We start from the raw sequence: 22,796 nt of genomic DNA, 5'->3' as shown, positions 1-22,796 counted from the left end.
AAATTACCAAAGGCATTAAAATTTATGTTTTGCTTAGATCTTTCTGTCTGAGATGCATGTAACATTGCTGTCCTCAGCTAACTAAAGCAGAAGTTACATTCTTCACATTTTTTTTTTCTGCACTCCTCAACTCCTCTAATAAAAACTTGGCACAACCCAAGATTGTTAATGTCAATAATATTAATAATAATGCTCTCTATGAATAGGGCATAGGCAGGAAGATAACCTATCATAAAGTTCATTTTCTGAGCATATAGGCTATATATTATGATCCACAGTCAATCTTGTTCTCCTAATTAGTAAATAATTTATAAGCAATTTTGGGTAATGGCATGTTTGCAAAGTTAATCCATACATTCTGAAGAGATGGACCAATTTCTCTTCTCTAAAATAGATATGGTCCATTATGGCTGTGTGCTGCAGATATTGATCTTGTGAGAGAGCAGAATTTTTCTCTCAGCACCTGGAGCTACTACTATGATTCTTTACATCACCCTGACACTGTTGCTTTCAGGCAGGAAATGGCAAATGTCACTGAAATGCTTTTCACTCTTTAGTCTGAAGTAGATAAAGAAAGAAAGAAAAGGCCCATGAGTAACAGCTCTTTCTTCTATTTTTTCTCTTTAAGCTTTGTCCTGTACTTGTTTAACAGAGTAGGTCTTGAAATGAGGATAGGAATGTAAGACAAAAAAAAAAATTTCATCTTCTTCTTCTTACCATTTCCATAAACTTGATATGTTTTCACTGATATATTCTAGAGCAGAGGATACCAAATTTTATTTTTCAACATAGTCAACTTAATTGTAGCTCTGGCCAGGAGTTATAGTAAGAAAGCAGTTTCTGAAAGGCTGTAATAAGACAATTTGGAATCAGTGTAAAAATCTTTAACATTTCACTTTATCAGTAATATGCTCAACTATGAAAAACTTGAGTAGAACTATCCTGAGAAATGAAAACCATTCATATATGACCTTCCCTTTCTTATCTTACCCATGTAAGTAGTCATTGCCTGTCTAATCCTTCTTAGGATTGTGCATGAGAAAAATCAAGCTTACCAGAGTGTTTCTTCCGGAAGACCTCTACTTGTTTGAGGCAGAAATCACTCTTTTCATTCTGTGAAAGTCTGCTACATTTTGTTTTGTGTTGATACATGAAATTATCATGTAACTCTAAATTGTCATGTAAGTCTAAAGAGGGATTCATTAGAATAAACAGACAATATGATAACATTGTATATTCAGTGAATACCTGCTCTATGAATGAGAAGACCACATCCCATATTATTGAGAACTGGGTTAGTTTTTTTGTGAAATGGGGAAAAGGACAATAGCTGTTTTTTCAGTCAAGCTGAATATATACCCTTACTTTACTACTGCTTTAATCCCAAAGTCTCCGGGTCACCTCTAATAAGACTACTTTTAGAGAGAAATATTATGCAGCATAAGCAAGGCTATCAGAATCTGACTTAACAGAGCAAAGCAAAGTTAATTTTTTAATCCACCGGTAAAGAGAGGGAATATATTGTCACATCAGTGTTGCATTTATTTTGTTAATGAAATTTTGTTCATGAAATTCAAGTTGATGTAACAACTATACCAATACAAATAGCAGGTGTTAAACCCACAGATTCTTTCTCAAACAACCACCGAGAGATTTCAATATGCATTTCAATGTTCAGGAAATCGAAGTTAAAAGTTGTTTGATTTCAGAACTCTTTGACTAAAGCATGGCAATGCTGTGACTATAATGCGAAAATTTATTCTACAGAAGCGCAAAAAGCCAAAAGCTGATATAGGAAATGAGGTAATTCTGACCTCCAAAAAGAGAAGAGCACTTTTTATTAGTGAAGATAAAGACTGGGTTGATAATGTGCTAGCATGTGTTTCTAAAAGAATGAAAACAATTTTTGTACAATGTAAATAGGATGTAAATGATGGAGAGGAATAGGCTGTTACCAACTTTTTATGAATAGAATTATTATTTGAGAAATAGCACGATAACACACTTTTCCTTTCGTAGCAGTGCCTTACAAAAGATTTAAAATTTTTTATGTTTGCTTTAAATAATGGTTAAATTCAAAGTGGGCATTCATTTGAAGTTTTGAAGATAGAGTTGTTTGAAGATGTTAGTTTTCATAAGAGCACATATAATGCTTGAAAGTGCAAAGAAAATGTGAATGAATACAAATCATAGTCAGAAGGAAAAGGTAGTATTGGTGACGTCCAAAGTTCTGCAGATGTTCTGCCAGCTTTTGGGAGCTTACTCTTTTTATATCCTTCATTTTGACATACTAAGGTTTATGGTGATATTACCGTGTTGCATTATGAAAGATTTGTGACCTGTAGTTTAGAGGATATAATTTTGTATTCCTTGTTGCTCTCATGAATGACCCTGACCAACTTTTTGTACTCTTCAAACTTTGAAGAGTTCAAATATCTGCCAAATCATTTTCCTGGCAAGCATTGTGGTTCCACTAGGCTATGTCTGGTCAAACTGGGGCTCAGACAGAAATCTGCTCAGACAAAACATAAGCAGTCTCTTTTCTGGATTCTGTACCCCAAAATCTGCCAATCAAATATTATGTGCTGTTCCTGTACACTCAGATGCTACCATGGTTCAAGGAAATCTCAAACCAATGCAAAGAAATGTATGTAATTTTATGTAGTTATACATTGTATTGTTCTGACTTTATTCAGGTTGAAATAAAAAGCATTGGGAAAATCTACAAGATAAGAATTGAATTTGATGGATTACCAAATGAACAATCAGAGTGGAACTTACAAAGGGTAAGATTTTTTTAATGTTGATTTTTTTCCCATTTTATTAATTTTTATGTGAATTAAAGGCCCATCTTTCCATAAAGCCATAGCTTCATGAATCAATAAATGCTGATTGGGATAAGTTATTATTGCTTTGTGTTCTTAGGTTGCTTTAGAGATGACAAAAACACTGACACAGTCCATCTCCTAAGAGATGGAAATATGTAAGATTATTTTGCAATTATTCCTAATTCATGAAGACACCAATTTTATTGTGTCTTTTATTGCTGGGCTCAACCAAGTTTTACTTTCTCAAAGCTTGTTTGTACTGTTCAGTGTCTGTTTTAGCTATAAATTCCAGTTCTGAAAGATTGAAAATGATGCAGGAATTATTACATGACAACTACATGCAAGGAATGAACAAGGTTTGCTTAAGAGTAGGCTAAGTAACTTCTAATGGGCCCCACCACAGCTCACAATTATGATCATTTTCAAGGGAAAAAAAACCCTGCTAATTTTTTTCAATTGGGTGAATTAAGTCTTCTTCTTTGTTTTGTTTTAGCTCTATTTTTCTCGTGTTGTTTAGGGATGCTCACCAGATTTAATTTATGAGAAATTCTTGTTAACACTGACACCCATATAAAATTTATTTCAGAACTGGGATAAATATTTGTCTTCTGTTTCTTTGAATCTGTAAAGGAAACAAGTTTATTCTTTGTCATTTGAGTAATCTTAAAAAGCCTGATTTAGACAACCAGAATTAGACAGTAATAACAGATTTTTTACATTAACATAAAGCTCTCATCTGTAACTGTACCAAAATTGAATGTAAGTATAAATATTTCAGTTGCTCAAATGATTACAGGAGTCCTACTTTCCAGCCTGGTGATTACAAAATATTTCTTTAATATTTTGTTCCAAATTTCATGGGGTAAGTCTGGGATTTCAAATATTTCTTTTCACAGAGAAAAAGTAATCATGTTGAGAGCTGTGTTTTTCTGACAAAGCAGTTAATATTTGCAATTGTTATGAATCAGCAGGGGGAGCTCTGCCAATAAATATTGGAGATTAGGAATCAGTGCTGCCAAAGTATTTCATATTAGAATAAATACATGCTTTGGTGTTAAAAGCAGTGTTCATTTTACTTGACATAATATTTTATTGGGAAACTGAGAAAAAGGTATCTTTTGCTCCGATTTCCTAAGTCTTAGAATTTGGATATAAATACTTGTTTTCATAATTTTGTTTGCAAGGCTTATGCATATTATATGCACACTCGAAGTACAACTGCAGAAAGATAATTTTTGGCACTGCTTTCCTTTTGGTAGTCAAGGCCTATGGAAAAAACCTTTAGTAAACATTCTTGTAATTCAAGACTAATAAAAACTGTTTTCATAGAAGATAGTAATGACTTTTAGTTATAGGAAACAAGTAAGACAGCTATCAAAATGTACATAGGCAAATAGCTTGAGAATTTGAATTCTAATCGTCTTCAGAGGAATATATAGAGGGTGGTGGTACACAGGTTGTCTTTTTTTCTGCTGTAAAAGAGCCAAATATAATACAAATTGATTTAAGATTTCAACATATCCTCTACTTGCCAAATTTCAGAAGGATGTAGATGATGAGTTTCATCCTGTTTTCATTTTAAAATAAAAAATGTGTCAATCTTTCCACATCTTCCAAAAGCTCAGTCTGACCTAACATCACCTATCAGAAGATTTTCAGTCTTCAGTACTCCAGGCAGTGTTACATAGAGATGATTCATGGACAGAAATCAGACTTGGTAATATTTCTAATGGCAAACCCACAAATTTCAGTTACAGATTTGTTTGTTGCAAAGTAGCGGCCAAAATAAATATATTTTGATACTGCAATTTGTGTTATTGTTTTCTGAGATAGAAAAAAAAAAGTACAAAACCATGTTTTGCTGTTGAGAAGCATGGCACTGAAAAGAGTGTACTGAGTCATAGTTGGAATTGCTTCTTCTCCAGGTGACACTGCAACATCTAAAGAGCAAGAAAACACTGAATTTTCCAGCAAACACACGGTTATCAAAGAATTGTGATGGCAGAGGATTTCTCTGTGAACTTCCAGTAGTGGAAGCTGGAAAACCTATCTATCCAAGTATGTGTGTACAGTTATGTATATACTAATCATCTGGTTTTCAACATTAATGGCATCTGAATTGTGGTCTTAGCAGTCTTAAAAGCAGATAGTTGGACTCATTTCTGGAGTATATTCCAGAAAATTAAGTACAAATCAGACTTGCTGGCGTTGTTATCACTAAGCTATAATAGTGAGTAAAACTAATTGTGATTACATGTAACTTGCATTTTCTTCTTTTGGTTATTTTTGGAAGTTGTTTTATACCATGTTTATGTCTACACCGGTGACTTGGAGCATGCTGATACAGATACTGCAGTTTATTTGTGCATCTATGGAAAAAGAGGAGATTCTGGTCTAAGACTTCTGCATAAAACTGGTATGCCAGTGACATTTCAGAGAAGAATGGTAAGTCTGAAATACAATTTGCTTAGCCATAAAAGCATAATTAATAACTTATACAGGTCTTAACAGGTTCCTAATTAAAAAAAAAAAATCACAGAGGTTTATCAAAATAAAGAACTAAGGAAAATAGTCTTCTACTGATCCAGGAATTACTAGAGTGAATAAAAACACAGGCAGAAAAAAGGAAAGAAAAATTATTTGAGGCCCCCATCTCAGGATGATGAGAAGAACTGCCTATGAATTTAAAACATATCCTTTCAAGGTATGATGAGTTACAGCTGGCTCCAAATCTGTGTACAGAAATTGTTCCATGATGTCAGATCTTAGTAGATCTGTTTGTTATTTATTTCTTTTAATGTCTAATAATGTAGCTTTAATACAGGAGGGATCTGAAGTCATTTTTCTTTCAATTAATTATGTCTTAGCTCCTCCATAAATAAAGTATTTTTATCAGCCTGATTTTCTGCAGTATGGTTGAATTTCAGGAGCTACTAAATTTAGTGTTAACTCTGCCAGTAGCCTTCTTGTGACCTTCTATCAAGCCTGTTTCTTCCTTCGTGAGCTATTGAGGATTAACATTTGTATGTATAACCAAGAGTATCAAGCTGTTATTGGAACACTTACTTACAAAACAAAAAGCAATCTCTAAAATTCTAAGAATAGTGATAACCCACTGGGAAACTTCAAATGTATCTATACTATTTTAAAATCTATATTTTATGCCATTACTAATGTATGAGAGATAAAGTTCTATTCAAATTAAAATTCAGAATTTAAGTGGAATTTTCTGGGGGGCATTATTCTAGCCAGATTGATAGTAAATTCAGCTTATTATTTATACAGCGGCTAAGAGGAATGGTTCAAAGTGCACTTTGTTATGGAAATGGGTGAATGAGACAGTGGATTGTTTAGAGCAGCAGAACAGGGACTGGGATACCTCATTTTATGGCAGAGGCAGTTGAGTGCTGACTTGAACAACTTGATTTCATCCCTGCCACAGATATTCTACATTATATTGGACAGATCACTTAAAGCTTTGCTGGACGACCACTTTTTTCACGCTTATCTTTTGCTGAATAACCTGTTTAATTTTTTCTGAAGAGCCATAGCTGTAACTGAGATTTGTTCAAATAGAATTCTGCTCTGTACCTAGGAAGCTTTTTGAAATGTCAATAAATTCACCCCTCCGTTTCTCAGTTGAGCACCCAAAGCACTTTGCATCTTTGGCAGCTTTTGGCAATAAACTCCGTGATTTAACTATATAGGTAAATTGAATTAATATGAAGATGGCCTTTCAAAAAAAAAACCACCACAGATTTAACATTTATAGAAAACTGGGGTGCTTTGGAAGAAGTTCAAAGGTGAAGTCATTGGGGAAATCAGTTCTGTTTCACTGAGCTCTTTGGGTGAATTGCTGTAAATAATGCATAGAGTCATAAAGATAATGAGGATAAACAGAAATACTGAAAAACTGCAGTCCTCCCGTGCACACGTTGAGGCAGGAATCTTTCAGAGAGAATAGCTTGTGATCATATATTACCTATACACAAGGGATAACTAGTGTTGCACAGGCAGTCTCAATTCTGCCATTTGCCAAGGACTGAGAACTTTATAGATATGAATTTTCCAGTGTATTTCTTTCCTTCATTTTCTTTTTACTGAGAAGAGTGATCTGGACCATTACATTCAGAGAGAGAAATCTGTACACTTTTTACTGTGGCAGAAAATCATCAACCTGAACCTGATCAGCTTCATGCTCCTATGAAAACAATCTTTTCCAACTGTAAGCACAAACCTAAATGGATAACAAGGGGAGAGTGGCATGTCAAATTTCAGTTTCCTTCAGCAGAATAAAATGTAAATAGAGGAGGTGAGATAAAAAAAGAGAAAAGGATGAGAAAGTGTGTTTCAAATAAATATCAGCAAGGGAAATAACAGCTTCAACTCATTCTTATCTAGAGAAGAGTAATGGAAATGGCAAGGTATTGAAACAATATTGAAGGGTGTGTGCAGTGTTTTGGATGATGGCTGAAAAAAACAATTTATTTGGGATTATTACTACAGCTTGACTTCAGTTGTGATTTCTCATTTACTCTGATATGTCACTAAACGACATTTAACTTTTCAGATCCAAAATGTTTGGATACAGTCCAGCTGTCATTAAAATCAATGGGAATCTGTACATTGTGAGAGTTAATCAGGCTTTTAAAGCATGTCGGTTTTCAGCCTGCCTTAGTAGTGGCAAATTGCACAGTGCTGTCTCCTCTGTCCTCCAGGTCAATGTTTTTGAAGTGGAAGCTGTATCTCTTGGGAAGCTGCAGAAGGTGCTGTTGCGCTGTGAGGCCAATACCAAGCCCCAGTACTGGTACTGTGATAAAATCGTTGTCAGAGAAGCCTCCAGCAACTCAGAATATGTTTTCAATTGTGAAAGGTAGTGTTTACAATAACAATCTTAAATACTCCTCAGCATATATTACTAAAAGTGTTATGTCAGTCACTGTATTAAATGTGAGTTTTTTGGGGAAAGACAAATTTGGATTATTTTGCAGTTTCATTAAACCCATAACATGTGTTGTTCCAGAACAGATTGCTTCAGTTAATGTGCTGTATGGTCCATAGCAAAGGTTAAATGCTTATATAGCGTTTATGTCACTAGATTGCAGAGTACAGCCTTATCAGGATCAGTGCTGTAAGTGTGACTTACCGCTCAGGAAGGAAAGATAAAGCACACAAAAAGGTTCTAAATTAAGTGTGTTTCTAAATGGGAAAGAAAACAGATTTGCCGTGCAGAAGTAGCATTCACTCTCTTTATGAACAACAGCATAGCTAGAGAGAGAAATGTGATACCCAGAATTATTTTGTGGTTGTTCCATTTAGATTATTAAATGAGCATCTTAAAAGTCAATTGAGAAATACTGAATTTTGCATGTTTGGAGAAATATGGTAATCCCACATTTAGAGTTTCCACTTTGCAGTCTATTTCATGGCTATGTGCATCATTCAAGAGAAATGAAGGAAGCGTAGAGAAACAATATGACTATGTGACAAGGCACTAGAATAAATAATATTTAATTAATAATATTTAATAAATGCAGGTTGCCTAGTTATTTTGTCTGGATTTTAATGAATTTGTTATATAACCTTGAACAGCTTCTTGCAGCTCTTGGTGTCACATCCTCAAAAACAGGAATAAAAATGCTGTGTCACCTTGGTAAAACTCTAAAACTGAGATTTTTCTTCGATCAGTAACATATTTTTTAAATAGTAGTGTGAGACTGAGGATTTCTCTGGACTAGATTTGGATGCAGACCAGCTGTTGTTGCTAGCTGTAGTTACTACCTTTCCAAAAAAATATAGGTAAAATTTCCTAATGGAAGTTCTACAGAGAAGTTAGGCCAGCTTCCTACCTCAAACACAAAAAATGAACTCTGTGTCATAGCTGTCCTCCAGTGGGTAACATGGCTTAGAACCATGAATGGCAGACATTTTGCTGTATAATTCTGTGGTAATTAACACCAGATGTTGATCAGCAAAAATTATTCTGTGATAGACACTGCCAAAAAGAAACAAAAGTTGTGGCTTTTTTTCTAACTTTTCTACAAGGAAACACTGCCACTGAAAAAGGGTTAAAATAGGTCAGTGGTGGGGTGAGGCGTAGCTTCCATGTTGGCAAAATGTGAAGCTGAAAGACTGTGCTCTATTCAAGAGGGAGGAAAGCTTTGGCTCTTCAGAAAGCTCTTTAGTTTATTAATGTTCAGCCTCACAGTTTTATTTTACATAGGTGTTTTATGATCCAGGATACGAACGAAGTGCTGTCTTTGTTCTCATTTATCCAAGGAAACATAAGCATTTATCTGTCTTGAAAATCTGATATTAGTTTCTGAACATCCAACAGCTCTTACTTGACTTCAGTTATATAGTATTTACTAGTTACTGACACCTTTTAGCATTTAGGATTGCAGAAAATGCCTGTGTGATCAGGTTATAGCAGAAGTGATAGAAATAAGTAGTTGTCTAGTAAAACAAAATTTATTTCTTAGGGACTGGTGCTTCTATGGATTGGCCAGCTAATATTTTCAAGACTAAAAATAAGGAACCTTCAAAAGTTGTTCTGGACTTAACTTGTCCAGCTTATACTGGAATCCCAACAGGCTTCATAGGAGACTGAATGCTTTAGGTCATTCCTGGAGAGTCCATGGAAGTGTACCGAGGAAATAAAAAACAGCAGCCCAGAAGCTTGCTGCATTTTTTTTCTGTAAAAACCAGCTGATCTTATACCAAACAAGAGGAAGCTAAAACTGTTGATGATCCATATTCTGAATAACAAGGTTTCAAAATTATCCATAGCCTTGAGTAACATGACTAAGAAACCTAACAAATGTTTGCCTTGATTTGTCTTTTTTCAGACTCATCTACATGTCCCCAATTTGTAGGAGGAATAAGGAAGAGCAATATGTGGTTCCATCTTTGTTTTTAACACTGAACAGTGATTTTAAGAAATAGTGTGATAGATACATACAAATTATACTTACTACTAAATCCATAGTACTGAAGATATGTTCTGTGCCATATTCTTCTATTTAGCTATAGGATCAAGTACAGTAGTGCCACATGAGTCTCCTAATCTGATAGAGGTGAATTTTAAAGTTACAAAGCTCTTATGTTTGCACAAATGAAATTCTTTGTTGAGTCAAATAATTTCTATTTTAACATCTATCAAATCTAATACTAAAATTTTAGCAGTAGAGACCCTTTGCTGTTATATGTATTCAGTAGGAAAATCAGACGTGGATCATTCAGTTATATGGTAATATAGTGGAGAAAAATTTGATTCCTACCTACTTTCTTATTTTCTTTCTTATTCTTAGGTGGATTCCATTTATGTCCCAAGGTATAATCCAATCAGAAATTGAGCTGTACCCTCAAGGTAAGATTTATTGTAACTTTATGGAAATAAGGACAGTAATTTGTAATTTTTTTGCCTCTGAAGAAATTTGGGCTGAATTTACACTGTAAATATCAAAGTTAACCATTTTGCTGCTTCCTTTACTATATTTCTGAGAGAACACAATTTGTGTTAAATAGTATAGTTGCTAGAAGTGATAGTGAGAAAGTAAGGAGGGAATGAATGAGAAAGGGTTTTCTTGTATCGGGTAAAACACAGAATGTCTTTTTCATCTCTTCTTTCAAACCTTTTCTTTAGTGTTAAAGGATAGATCCTCTATTAACAGATTATTTTTTTTGCAGAGTTTAAAAAAAATCAGCATCTGAAAATTCAAGAGGCAAATGGTAAGTGCTGCTCTAGTTTTCTTCTTTTAATGAAGATTTTCTGTTTCAGAACTAATTGCTTTACATATTTGTTGCCATTTGTATTTATTTTAAAACATTAATTACAGCACACTATTCATACATTTTAGTAAACTCTGAGGTTCACATTTTAATTTAAACAATAAATAACTTTGTTTATGCTTTCTTTTTATTCTGTCATTTTTCTTTCCATAGTATTAATTTTCTCTGCTTGTTTGAAAAATTTTTATTCTTCTAATACTTACTGGTGATCTATCTTAATTTCATTTTTTTATAGTTAATATGTTAATACATGATTAGCTCTCCTGGGCTATATATAGTTTTGTTCTCAACATTAACTTTTTGTTTTCTGTTCTACTTGTGATTTCAGATTTGTTCAGGTTGCCTCTTCTGTCCCTGCAACCAGAGCAGAGTAAATTAAATTTCTTAATAACACATTAGAATTCCTCAGCTGTGAGAAGTGCTTCATGCTGTAGGTTGAACAATGATTTAGAAGGTGTTGGGAGAAAGTTTGAAAATGTTTATTCAAAATTTATTGTATCAATCAAGATATCCACAAAGACATAAATACCTTGTCCTAAACAGAGTTCCTATGGCAGGCGTTTAACAGTAAAATGTGTGCCCAGTTATTTTATAAATTACACTAGAATCCCACTATTATAAGCTTTATTTTGAACCAAAAGTATCTTTTCTTCCTGCCTATGCTTTTTTCCGAAGGCATTCATTTGCGGTCTGTTCATCACTCTTTGTGCTTCAGCTGTTCTGCACACCTTGTTTTCTCATGGCCTGCACCTGGAGATCCTCCTTTTAAATTGGTCTGGTTAGTCATTTCTGCACCTATAGCTGGGTCTCTATGCTATGTTGTTTAAGCTGTGCAAATGTCTCAATCAGAGTTAGGCAGCCAAAAGCATATGCAACAAATAACGTCTTGTTTGGGACAGTCGGTAAAATGTGGAACAGCGGGAGACTTGAAATTGCGTATCCTACACCTAGAGGGAGTGCATCAATTCCTGCTTTAGTGGTTCATCTGAGATTTTGTTCACCTACTTTTTTTCCCATAAGCTTTTAATTATATCTCATCTTCATTCTATATAATTTTTTTAAAACAGAATTATTTTTCTGAGAATTAGAACTTTCTAGTGTGTTGTATTGTTCTATAAAAGAAAAAAAATAAATCTAGAAAGTCATCTGTGGCAAGGTACCACTTTCTGATGTCCCCAGGGAGGTACCTGGTGTTAGATTGCAGCTTTTCTCCATGTATGCTAAAGGAATGTCATGTCATTACATATTTTTCTGTATTCTTTTCCCCTTAATGTGTATTCCTCTTCAGCCATTAAGGAACTCTTGGTATTCTACCTCATCAGAACAACCCCAGCTTTTTATGCCAACAAGAATTACATTTTTGTAATACTGTTTCCAGCTTCCATTTGGAAGCATGCAATGCAATGGGAATTTTGGGCATCAGATTAGAAATTTTAGGATTCTTTTCCTATACCCACATTGTCTTTCAAACACAAGTCCTTTCCAGAAAAAAGAAAAAGACTCAAAATCAATATAGAGGAGTTCAAGTCAAAACTCTTTTTAATCATGTTTTTGGTGAAATTTGATTCCCTTTTCTACCTTCAGAGTGGTAATTGTGTGCACAACAGTTTAGTGATACTAAACTTATCCATAGGAGGTAGAAGATGAGCTAGGTAGAATATACAGTATCAAGAGTAGCAACTGCATCATTTTGAAGCTCCATTGCTTAATAAAAGATAGACTTTGAGGGGATAATACAAGAGAAATGGCCATCAAAAACACTCAAGGCACAATTAATCAATGAACATGTCCAAAAGAAAATAAATTTTGCCTGCTTTGAAATGAGTATCTGTTTTTGACTGATTTTTGAATTTTTAGGCAGAGTAGTGGGTCATATTTTACCCTTTGTCTGCACCACCCTTCATAAGCCTTTGTAAATGGAATTGTCCTTATTTTCCAACCAAATGGTCCAAAGGAACTTTGCCTTTAGGAGGTTGTCTTTTTTATAAACAAGCTCTTCTTCTATGGGGCAGGAAGCCCTTGCCTTATGCTCTGTGTTTCCAATTTCAGCGTATAGAGGCTTTTCACTCTTCTAATTGATGTTTATCCTTTTGTTGTCTGGCACTATGGTTCTTTTTTCAAGAAAGTGGGTCTACAGAGAAGGCTGTGAGGATTCAGATTTTCAAAGGCAGAAAAGAATTTCTTACAAGTTGGAGTTTAACAACTTTTGGCAGAAATTGCATGGTTCACTTCCTTTATAGAATTGTAGAACAATTTGAGTTGGAAGAGATCTTTAAAGATATCTAGTACACGCCTCTGACATGGAAAAGGACATCTTGCACCAGACCAGGTTGCTCAAAGCCCCATCCAACCTGTCCCTGAACACTTCCAGAGACAGGGAACCCACAGCTTCTTTGGGCAACTTGTTCCAGTATCTTATCATCCTTGTAGTAAGAATGTTTCTTCTTTATGTCTTGTCTAAACCTACCCTCTTTCAGTTTAAAACCACTTTCCCTTGTCGTATCACTACACGTCCTTGTAAAAACTCTTTGCTTTTTTTATTAAAAGTCCTTTTAATAAAGGCTGCAATAAGCTCTACCTGGAACCAAGCTGAACAACCTTCACAGGAGAGGTGCTCCAGCCTCCTGATCATTTTCATGGCCCTTCTCTGGATCTGTTTCAACAGGTCCCATCCTTCTTATGTAAAGGTCCCCAGAGTTGGCTGCAGTACTCAAATGGGGTCTCATCACAGCAGAGTACAGGGGGAGAATTCCTTCCCTCAACCAGCTGGCCAGGTTTGATTGGTCGGACCAAATAAGCTTCAGCTGCTTTCTGAATTTCCAGATGTGTATTTGTGTGTGCTTAAAAATCTACCACCTTCCAAAACCAGGCATTGGTCAGACATCAAAAAACTTGGAAAACAGGAGATCAAACTTCCTGGTCCAGTTCAATATTTGCAGGGCAAATTACTGAGTGATAATGGGGCTGGCCCAAGATAAATGTTTCTGTCAGACAACAGATTTAAATCAGGAAGGCATTACCAGACAGCTTTCTATTAATAAAACTGCAGTGTATGCTATGGCATTTATTTATAAGATGACTGTGGGCTGGTATTTCATTTGTTGTTTGTCTTGCACAGAATGAATTTAAGTTGCTAAGTGGAACTTGTTTCACACAGACAAAGCTGCAATCAATGAGGGGCAGAGAAGCGTGCAATCCCAGCTTTTCAGATGCAGAAATGCATTTTACAATTATGAATTGTTCTTTTCTAAAATAAGATTTATATTAAGCTGCTTTTGAATATTTAAATAATTTGTGTACATTGCATGCGAGCAAAGATGACATTTTAGTGTCAGGGAGCTTTATATAAAATGATTTTCTAATGAGTCCTCGTCTCGTTCAGAATTTTCTACAAAATCTCTTTTTTTTCCATGCTGATTTCAATGTCATGCTTCCAGCCATGCAATCAGAGCTCTGTTGATGTGCCACATCAACATAAAATGAGAGGAAATTTTACTTTAATTGGGATGTTTTGATATTTGTCCTGATGCATTTCTTGGTCATACGTATCGTCATAATCCAAATTCTGGATGTTGGTCTTCTTCCGTGTTAAGCAACAGGGTTATCACTAGAAATTTCACTGAGCTCTGTGTTCATATTTCCAGCTTTAGAACACTGCAATCCTAGATCCTTGATCCACAGCTTACTTGAGATGAGTTTGAATGATGTAGTATTTAGCCTATCTTCTGTTGCCTCTTCCTCATCACCTTTTAGGCACATTGTAGTCATGGTCCTTGAGCCAAACTGTGCTTTTGTTTATATCTTTCAAGTAAATTGCAACATTTAAGTACCAGTTATACAAGCATTTTGACTTTATTTTTTACTTTACAGAAGGAGACTGGAAGATTACTGTAGTCACAGGGGATTTTGAAACAGCTGGCACAACAGCAACAGTATCCCTTTACGCTTATGGAGAAAACAAAGCTTCTGGTCCTATTATTTTGGGATCTGGGAAACACCAGCTGTTTAATCCCAGCAGTGAAGATACATTTAAGGTGTAGTATGGTTGTTATGTAAACTCCAGAGAATTGAAAACATATGCAATATAGCTTTTCTCACAACAAGATAATAGAGGTAATAAAAAGGACTCAAAGCAATATGTAAGGATCATAAGTATTTCTGAGGGAGTGGCTGATTTTTTATGATAGTGAGTTTTAAATCAGCCAATGTGTTCACAACTGCATCAAGCAGACATGTCTCTCAGAATCTGCTTCATACTTGCATCTGCTTAATGTGTTAGTTTACACTAGATGTTGTTCATTTGATGAGGTAAAAAGAACTTTCTTTATCTGGTCTTTGCATTCATGAAATAAGATAGTCTTGGTTATGGCTTGTGTTGCAAGTTCATCTTTGAAAGTGTCCACTGTAAATTCTTCCATGAACTTCCTTGGACTTCCACTGAAGCACACTATTGTGTGAACCTTTTCTTGGAGAAAGTAAGAAGGAAAGGGGGGATGGATAGGGACTAGAATAAAATCACACAGAGTATGTTAACTCATGTGATTCAGACTGGTGGTGTCCTGCTTCTCCAAGCAAATGGAGAGATTTCTCTCTATTTATGAAAAAATCTCTGAGATGTCCTTCAGAAACATAACATTTCTCAGGACTTCTGCAAGATCGTATAATTCCTGCAATTTCCTCTAGTTCATGCAGTTCCTCAGTCAGGATCGTATCTGTTACGGTAGTTAAAACTGTGATATGTCTTTTAGGTTGAAATAATTTATGCATAATAAACAGATGATAGAGAATCAGTGACAGATGGGACAGGAAGTATCTGTGATTTTTTAATTTTTTTTTGCTGTTTGAAGTATAAGTAAGTCCTTGCAGAAGAAAGGCAGTGGTGATCTTCCCCTTACATTTTTTAAGTAGAAAGCAACTTGGCTAAATTTGCAGATAATGGTGTTTTAAGATTATCTCATATCAAAACAGGAAGGTGAAATCAGTGTTTACCTGAAAACTAGATTTAAATATTCCTTTTCAAATCATTCTGGCTGTATGACCTTCTTGGATATTTATTGAGCTGGTTAATGCTGTCTGACACCAGTTCTTAATCATTTATTCTGTTCCTTGAGGGAAGAACCAAGAACATTTGTTTGCTTGCTTTCTCTTTGGAAGGAGCAGTATTATCCCAAAGCATAATTTTTATCCTCCCAGCAACAAAGCAAGATTGACACCTGCTCCGGGAGTTCTGATGATTTCTATCCACATCAACATTTATGTTTAGGTGTGATATACTGCACCTTGGTTTTGTGCTTGATGTTTTTCTTTGGTGATATGCCATTGTACTGAGGAATACAACTTAAACCTTTTATAAAACCTAACAGTGTAATCAAACCTGTAAATTCATCTGCAACCATACCATCAGAGCTTCAAAGTTGACCAGATGTCTGTCCATCCATTGTTTCTCAAAAGCACTTAACTTTCAGTCAGTGCTGATCAATGGGGAGAGAAAGAAAAGAACAGATAAAGCGTTTTGGTTTCTTTTTCCCACACTTTCCCTCTTAAATGTCTCAATTTAATAAGGTAGCTGAGTTTTTTGTTAATCCAAAAGAAAACTGTGTTCTCCAACTATTTCAGCACTTCATATTGCCACAGTTTTCTGTTGCAGCCCAAGGGAATGAGTCCAGCCACTTCGGAGATGGAGGGTAAAATGGCACTTTATTGGAGGGAGAACTCTGCTTAAATAGGGTAGGGAACCGAAGGTACTGGAAAAGTAGGCGGAACTAGGGAGGAGTTGGGGTGGAGTATGCTAATATGAACCAATGAAGAGGGAAAATGGGAGGAGATAACCATAAGGGTTACTAATTAATTAGGTACTGCAGTGCAGCAAATCCTAACCAATCAGGGGAAAGGGACTAAACTGGGGTACAGAACACTGAGGGATTTTATAAAACACTGAGGAGTAAGGGTACAATGAAGGATGAAATACAACAAACATTAAACATGAACATGAATATGAAGTGTACTAACGTTCCTTAGACGAATGTAAAGAAGGTGTTTTCCACAGGAGTTCCATAGATTTCTTCACATAGTTCTATGTCCTTTTTCCACTGCTCGTAGTCAAACCTCTCCTGTACTCCCACAGTTCTTCCAACATTAAGAGCATCATATAATAACATCAGTAATTCTAAAACCTGTGGAGTTGCAGAAAAATTGGATAGCACCTCTTACTTTTGATTACGCTAGTTTAATCTATTAAGTTTGGGAACCATCTTGACTAAATGGCCCTTGATTTGCAGTCTTTGTGTAGAAATGTGCTGCATATTTGAAGGCTATTTAAACTCTAGGTAACCTTTTTTTTTAAACAAAGTGTTAGCTGATGCAAGGAGCTGCGAGAGTTCAGCATAATATAATGGAAAAAAATAAAGTTCAATCGTGCCTCACAAAAACAATCAAAGTACCATATCATTTCAAAATCCCTCTGGTCAAAAATACAACCATAAGAAATGACGGAGAAATGGCCACACAAAGAGAATGAGACAAAACCATACTGGATTGTCTGAATAAAAATCAAGAGTAGTAGTCTGATAGAAAGTACAGTCAACTGCATAGTAACCTAAAAGTAAATAATGAATATTCAGTAAAGATAAAAATAATTACAAAAGAAAGAAAGTTATTAAAGCTCGAGTGAGTCAACTTGTGCTCCTTTATATCCACCTGAGATTTCACTGCTCATCTAGAACTTGATTTTGATGTTACTTGTATTGCTGTATAAAGCCAGTGTAACTTCATTAACCTTGGCTATCTCTGATGAAGGTTTGTGTAAGTTAAATTAAAAACTGGCCAGACTCCAGTGTAATGTAGGAAGAGTGTAAGAAGGCTATTACCCTTGGAGATCTCTATATGATGGTATTCATTGAAGGTAATTTACAGATATTGTGTGACGGAGAGAGTTCTTGTTTCTGACTGGAGGACTGGGTTCTAGGTTCTCACAAGAGTCATGTGTAAACTGCACAATATTTGCCCTTGAGGCCTAGCAATTTTTCCTACAGATGGGTATGTCAGGGATGAACAATATAGGAACATTAAAAAAACAGTGTTGAACTTTGGTGGGTTTCCCTTTCTGCTCTGCAATTGTTCCTGTGTATTCCAAGAAACTACTTCTAGGCTACAGTTTTCTGCTTCTCTTACTATTCAGGCATAGTTTTTAGGGTATAATTTTTCTGTTGAGAGTCATTCCTCCTCCAGCAAAGGGATATCAATCTACCATAAGTTACAGCTTTCATCACACGTGTGATCTTTTTCCTGCATTTTCCTCTGGTGTCATCACAGTCCCTGATTACTTCTCAGTATTTCAAAAATACTGATTTTGGCAGAATGTTGAGTTGCTCAAGACATTGAAGCTTTAATTATATTGTAAATTATATTCTCTGTAGCCCTGTATTCTGCATCATCATTCTTTGAAACATGGTGAATTATCTCTTATGAGTGTACACACTGTTTGATAAAGAAATTCTTTTTATAAGTATTCTTTTAATGTTTGGTCATGCCAAATATTCCCTTCTGTGTCAAAGAGAACTAAGCAAAAGTCTGTAAGCCTATTATCTTCAGTAAAAGCCAACTGCAATCTCTCAATTTTTATTACTTCAATACATAATAATTCCATACCTTCGGGTACAAGTTCTGCTGCTCCAGTAATAATGAAGTCAGTAAACGCACTGACTGGTTCTGCAGATCTGCTTTCAAAATACTACTTATCTTAGTTGATAGTGGCAGGACTTAGTACTTCCTTAACAAGAATTTTTTCATGCTTTGCTTTGTGAGTTTACTTCATTATCAGCTCTGCAATCTCTTTAGGGCAGTGTTGCTCTTACCAATCTCGACACATTGTCCAGTTTATCTTAAATAATACTATAATAAACTACTAGAAAGGCTGGAATTTTTTCCTAATAGATTTTCAAAATCTTTGCTTTAACCTTATTTTATATTTTGTAGTTGGTGGCTGTCTTTCTAAGGAAGGTAGTTGTTCCATGTTTGCAAGTACAGAACATGGAGTATGCATTATATTTTAGAAGCATTGGAAACTGGAATCTATCCCTGATGGGAATTTTGCTGCATGAACCCATTTCTCTAATTTGTAAAGATGATGCCACATCCAGTCACATGATTTAAAGTTTCCTCAGCTGTATAAATAATCCTTTAAACACTGCTATGCTCTATCAGGGCAAATACCAGAAAATAATATGGGTACATGAAAAGCAGGTCTCCTCCTAATACTTGCAGAGGTACTTGATCATAAAAATTAATAAACAGTGTTCCTGTGATAAGATTGTTAAAGCTCTAAAACCAGTCTTTTTCCTTCCAGTTAAATGTGCTTTGTTTGTAAAGAACTGTGTTCATCAGGTGCACCTTAGGCTGTACTGCATTACATGAAGGTGGTACACTTAGAAGTTTATCTGTCGTTTTTCATTTTGGTTTCCTCCTGTTTAAATACAATCATCAGTGATTTTAAATAACCTATACACGAATAATTAAAACTCCTTTCTTTAGAATCAACCCTACAGACTCTAAGAATCTGTTGTGTTTCACTGCATGTCTTTCATTCCTCTACCCTGGATTCGTAGTTATTCATTCATGAGTCAAAACTGAGATCTCTAAAGTAAAATGAGAAGCGGTGAGGAGAAAACTAAATGTTGTAAAAATAGGTTGAAACAAATCCATTTTCATGCTTTTCCTCCTATTGTTTGAATAAAAGAGCCTGAAATGAGCTCAGTGAGAATCCTTCCAAACTGGGAAGATTGCAGAAGTTAACACAAGCCTTGATGTAGCTATCCACTCTCTTAACCATGAGACTGACAATGCCTAAAAACTGGGCATAGCTTGTGTCCTGCTATTTTCCAGCTGTCCCTGTTTGCCATAACAGCCATTTAGGTCCAGAAACAGTGGAATAAAACCTAGGGAAACCCAGGCTTTAGTCAGAGATGCTTAAGGCAGCACAAAACAATCATACTCATAGCTTTAACTCGACTTGAAACTGTCTGTCTGTGAAATGCATATGATAAGAAGATGAACCTCATTCCTTACTGAGATAAAAAGGAGAAGTATGTAAAATTATCTCCATCAGCTACAGTCTGTGCATGAAGCAAAATTTAACTTGTTCCAATAAAAAAACATAGAATGATTGTAAAGAGCTCACAAACAATCTTGGAGAAAAACACAACTCATCTCATCTTCAAGAATTGGGAGTGGGGAATGTGGTGCTACTTGTTCAGTAATTATTCAGTATGTACTGCAGTATGGAGTGTATATAGATAGATATATAGAGAGATGCATAGATTTATGTATGTATTTACTGTATATATATATATATATACATATGTACTTGGTATTAGCATAATTTGATTAATCGCCCACTAAAAAAAAAAGTTCTTTCAGAGCTTGAGTGGACTGGAAAAGAAAGTGTTTAACTGTCACTGTGCAATGAGAAGTATTTGTTTATCCAGTTTATTTTTGTGACCAAAGCAACTATGAAGTGGGAAAAAATAATGCTCATTTTTGTGTGGCCTTTAGTCCTTCTCCTTGCATGTCTATATCCACCCTTTTTCATGAGACTGTTAAATTTCTGTGTGAACACCTGTGACATACTCTAATTCTTTAGTTAATATGTAACTGTGTCAAGTTTCTTGGGCATAATTAACAAGTGGGCTGAATTCAGACATCTGGAAAAAGCAAGCACCATGGGTAGATCATGGGTACTACACTGATATATTAGTTATGATATTTTTGGCAACAGTTATTGGCTGAATGCTCACAATTAAAAAATATCTTCTACTTTCAAAGATTTCTTCATTATATGCAGATGCTGTAGAAGTTAAACTAATGAAGTCAATGATTTTTCTTTCTTTTGGGAATCCAGTTGCTGTGCATGACTTTTCTAAAATTCTGTTAATGAAGTGGCCTTACATGAAATTAATAACTGTCTGTTGAACATGTTATGTAGTGGATGTGTTAGGCATTGGGACTTTGGTGCAACTGCCTCTGAAGTGTTGATTTATCCAAATGATTTTCATGCTAGCCTGAGTTTATCACAAAGAGATTGCAGGATACTTTATGTACAACATGAATGCAGTGACATTATTTTGCTTATTGCAGTATATACAAGAGAAATGGGGTCATTACATGTATTCTTTCCATCCTTTTATGGAGGTATCTTTCCACTGAACAGTTTTTTGGTCAGACAAGGAATTACTTCACTTTTCACTTAGCTAAACATCTTAAGTACATGAAAATAGGCCATACTGACTCCATTTAAAATATCACAGGTATGCTAGGGACCGAAAAGTGTATTTGCATAGCTCATTTAGAAGTGGAATTAAAATTTAGTCCTTGCATCCTCTTTAGGAAGAACTTCTTGCTGATAAACCTGGATTTCAATTTATGCTGAGAGACAAATTGTAAAATATGTGTTTCGTTAATCTTCAATTTCAAAAAATAAGGTAAAGTTGTCTAATGCATGATTTAATGAAAATGTTCCCATTGCCTTTGGTAAGAAGATAATTTAGTCCTATGCTTGTACAAAAATAAATAGTAGCAATGTGCAAAGTGTATAGGTGTATGGATTAGAAGGTCAATCTAGTTTAACTGCTTGCAAACTTTTTTGAATATGACTGTGACTGAAGTAAAGTGGTTGTATTTGAAAATGTGGCCCTTTTGAAAGTGGTGGACAGTTTTTTCAATAATATGTACTGGTATTGATACTATAAAATATGATGTGTTGGTATTATTTCCTATAACAGTGAAGAAAAATGCTACAAAGGTAATAGAATTGCCACTATCATTGTAGCCACAATGGTATTATTGAGGTTATTAAGTACTGGCAGTCTGTCACATAAGCAAGGTCTGTATGAGGTCCATCCCCTTTAGAACTTATCACAGAACTTGATAGAAATCGGTTGATGCATCAGAAGGAGTTTCACAATCAACCAACAAATGAACTGTAGATGATTATTCAAATGTTTTATAAAAACTTTTGCTATGAAGAGCATAAGGTTGGCATTTCTAGAAGATCTCTGTAACAGGCCATCCCTAAGAAAATCAATATACCTGTTTTTGTCGTATTTCTTGACCTCAGTGAGATATCTGTGTTTCCATGCCCTTGTTTGTTATCTCTGCAGCTTAGGTTTTATTTACGTTCTATATGTGGCTGACGTAAGCCACATCAGAATTGAACCCGACTTTGAATTTCCATCCATGTCCAAACTCTACTACATCAAGCTGAAGAATTTACAGGAAGACGCTTTGCAAGCCAATTTTTAATATGTTTAATCAACAGATGTTTGAAACTCTGCAATGGTTGGACCATGTGCTTTGGTTGAGGACTTGATGTCTGATGATTTTGACAATGCTCTGTTGCAGAGAACAGCAAAGATTAGTCTCAAGCTGCTACTTGTGCTGCAACACTGCTGGTCAGTGCTCACCAGCAGCAGGGTGCCATGAGAAGCAGGACACTGGTCAGTCTGAGTGACTAGTGTGCTAACTCAGGTGCACGGTGGCTAGGACTCTTAACAGGTTTGTTCAGGGCAGTGTAGAACTATCCCAAAATACATCAGCCGTCTATCTCCCTGTACCGCTGTCATTTAGGAGGTTTGAGTTCCTGCAATATCCACTCACAGTGCAGTGGAGGACTGTCTTTATTATATTCGCCACATTCTTCAGTAGATTTACAACATATTTGCTGAGAAGGTTGTTGCTATTCCTCTCTTATTCTGTCTGCACAAATTCTGCTAGTCACAACAGAAATTGCATGATTATATGAGAGACCAGGTGACTGTAAATGAGATCACATCATCCCTGAGCAAAAATACGAGCTTTACAAAGTTAGTCAAGAGAATTACAATTGATAATTTTTGATCTCTCAATTGAGTTATGGAAAAACAGCAACTAACCCAAAATGAACAGAAAATTTTAGAAAAAAAATACAGAATTTTCGACTTGTGTCTTTTCCTGAGGATCTCAACATTTATGAAGAGAGCTTTGCAATGTCCCTGTAGGAGACACGTACATGTTTTTGTTGTTGTGTAGTTGAGAAAGTGAAGCAAAGAGGGCTTGTGAACTATGTAATGTTTCTCAGAAAGCCTAAAGCAGATTCAGGAGTAGAATCTAGTTGCTTGATTTTCAGAACAATGCTTTAGTCCTGAG

General features: G+C 35.4%; 1 protein-coding gene across 1 annotated transcript in view; it reads left to right on the top strand.

Moving 5' to 3' along the window:
- The window catches only part of RP1 (RP1 axonemal microtubule associated), a 109,195-nt gene that overhangs the window by 61,511 nt on the left and 24,888 nt on the right, over positions 1-22,796 (top strand). Inside the window, exons 20-26 of the mRNA XM_039390437.1 lie at positions 2,697-2,786; positions 4,754-4,886; positions 5,122-5,273; positions 7,547-7,701; positions 10,139-10,197; positions 10,518-10,559; positions 14,490-14,653. Coding sequence (XP_039246371.1) covers positions 2,697-2,786; positions 4,754-4,886; positions 5,122-5,273; positions 7,547-7,701; positions 10,139-10,197; positions 10,518-10,559; positions 14,490-14,653 — 795 coding nt within the window. The remainder of the gene's footprint in view (positions 1-2,696; positions 2,787-4,753; positions 4,887-5,121; positions 5,274-7,546; positions 7,702-10,138; positions 10,198-10,517; positions 10,560-14,489; positions 14,654-22,796) is intronic.

This window comes from Pipra filicauda, unplaced genomic scaffold, assembly GCF_003945595.2.
Source record: "Pipra filicauda isolate LSUMZ 115617 unplaced genomic scaffold, ASM394559v2 scaffold81_size6448238_pilon, whole genome shotgun sequence".
In the NCBI taxonomy this organism is placed as follows: Eukaryota; Metazoa; Chordata; class Aves; order Passeriformes; family Pipridae; genus Pipra; species Pipra filicauda.
This window is presented reverse-complemented; position numbering and strand designations above follow the sequence as displayed.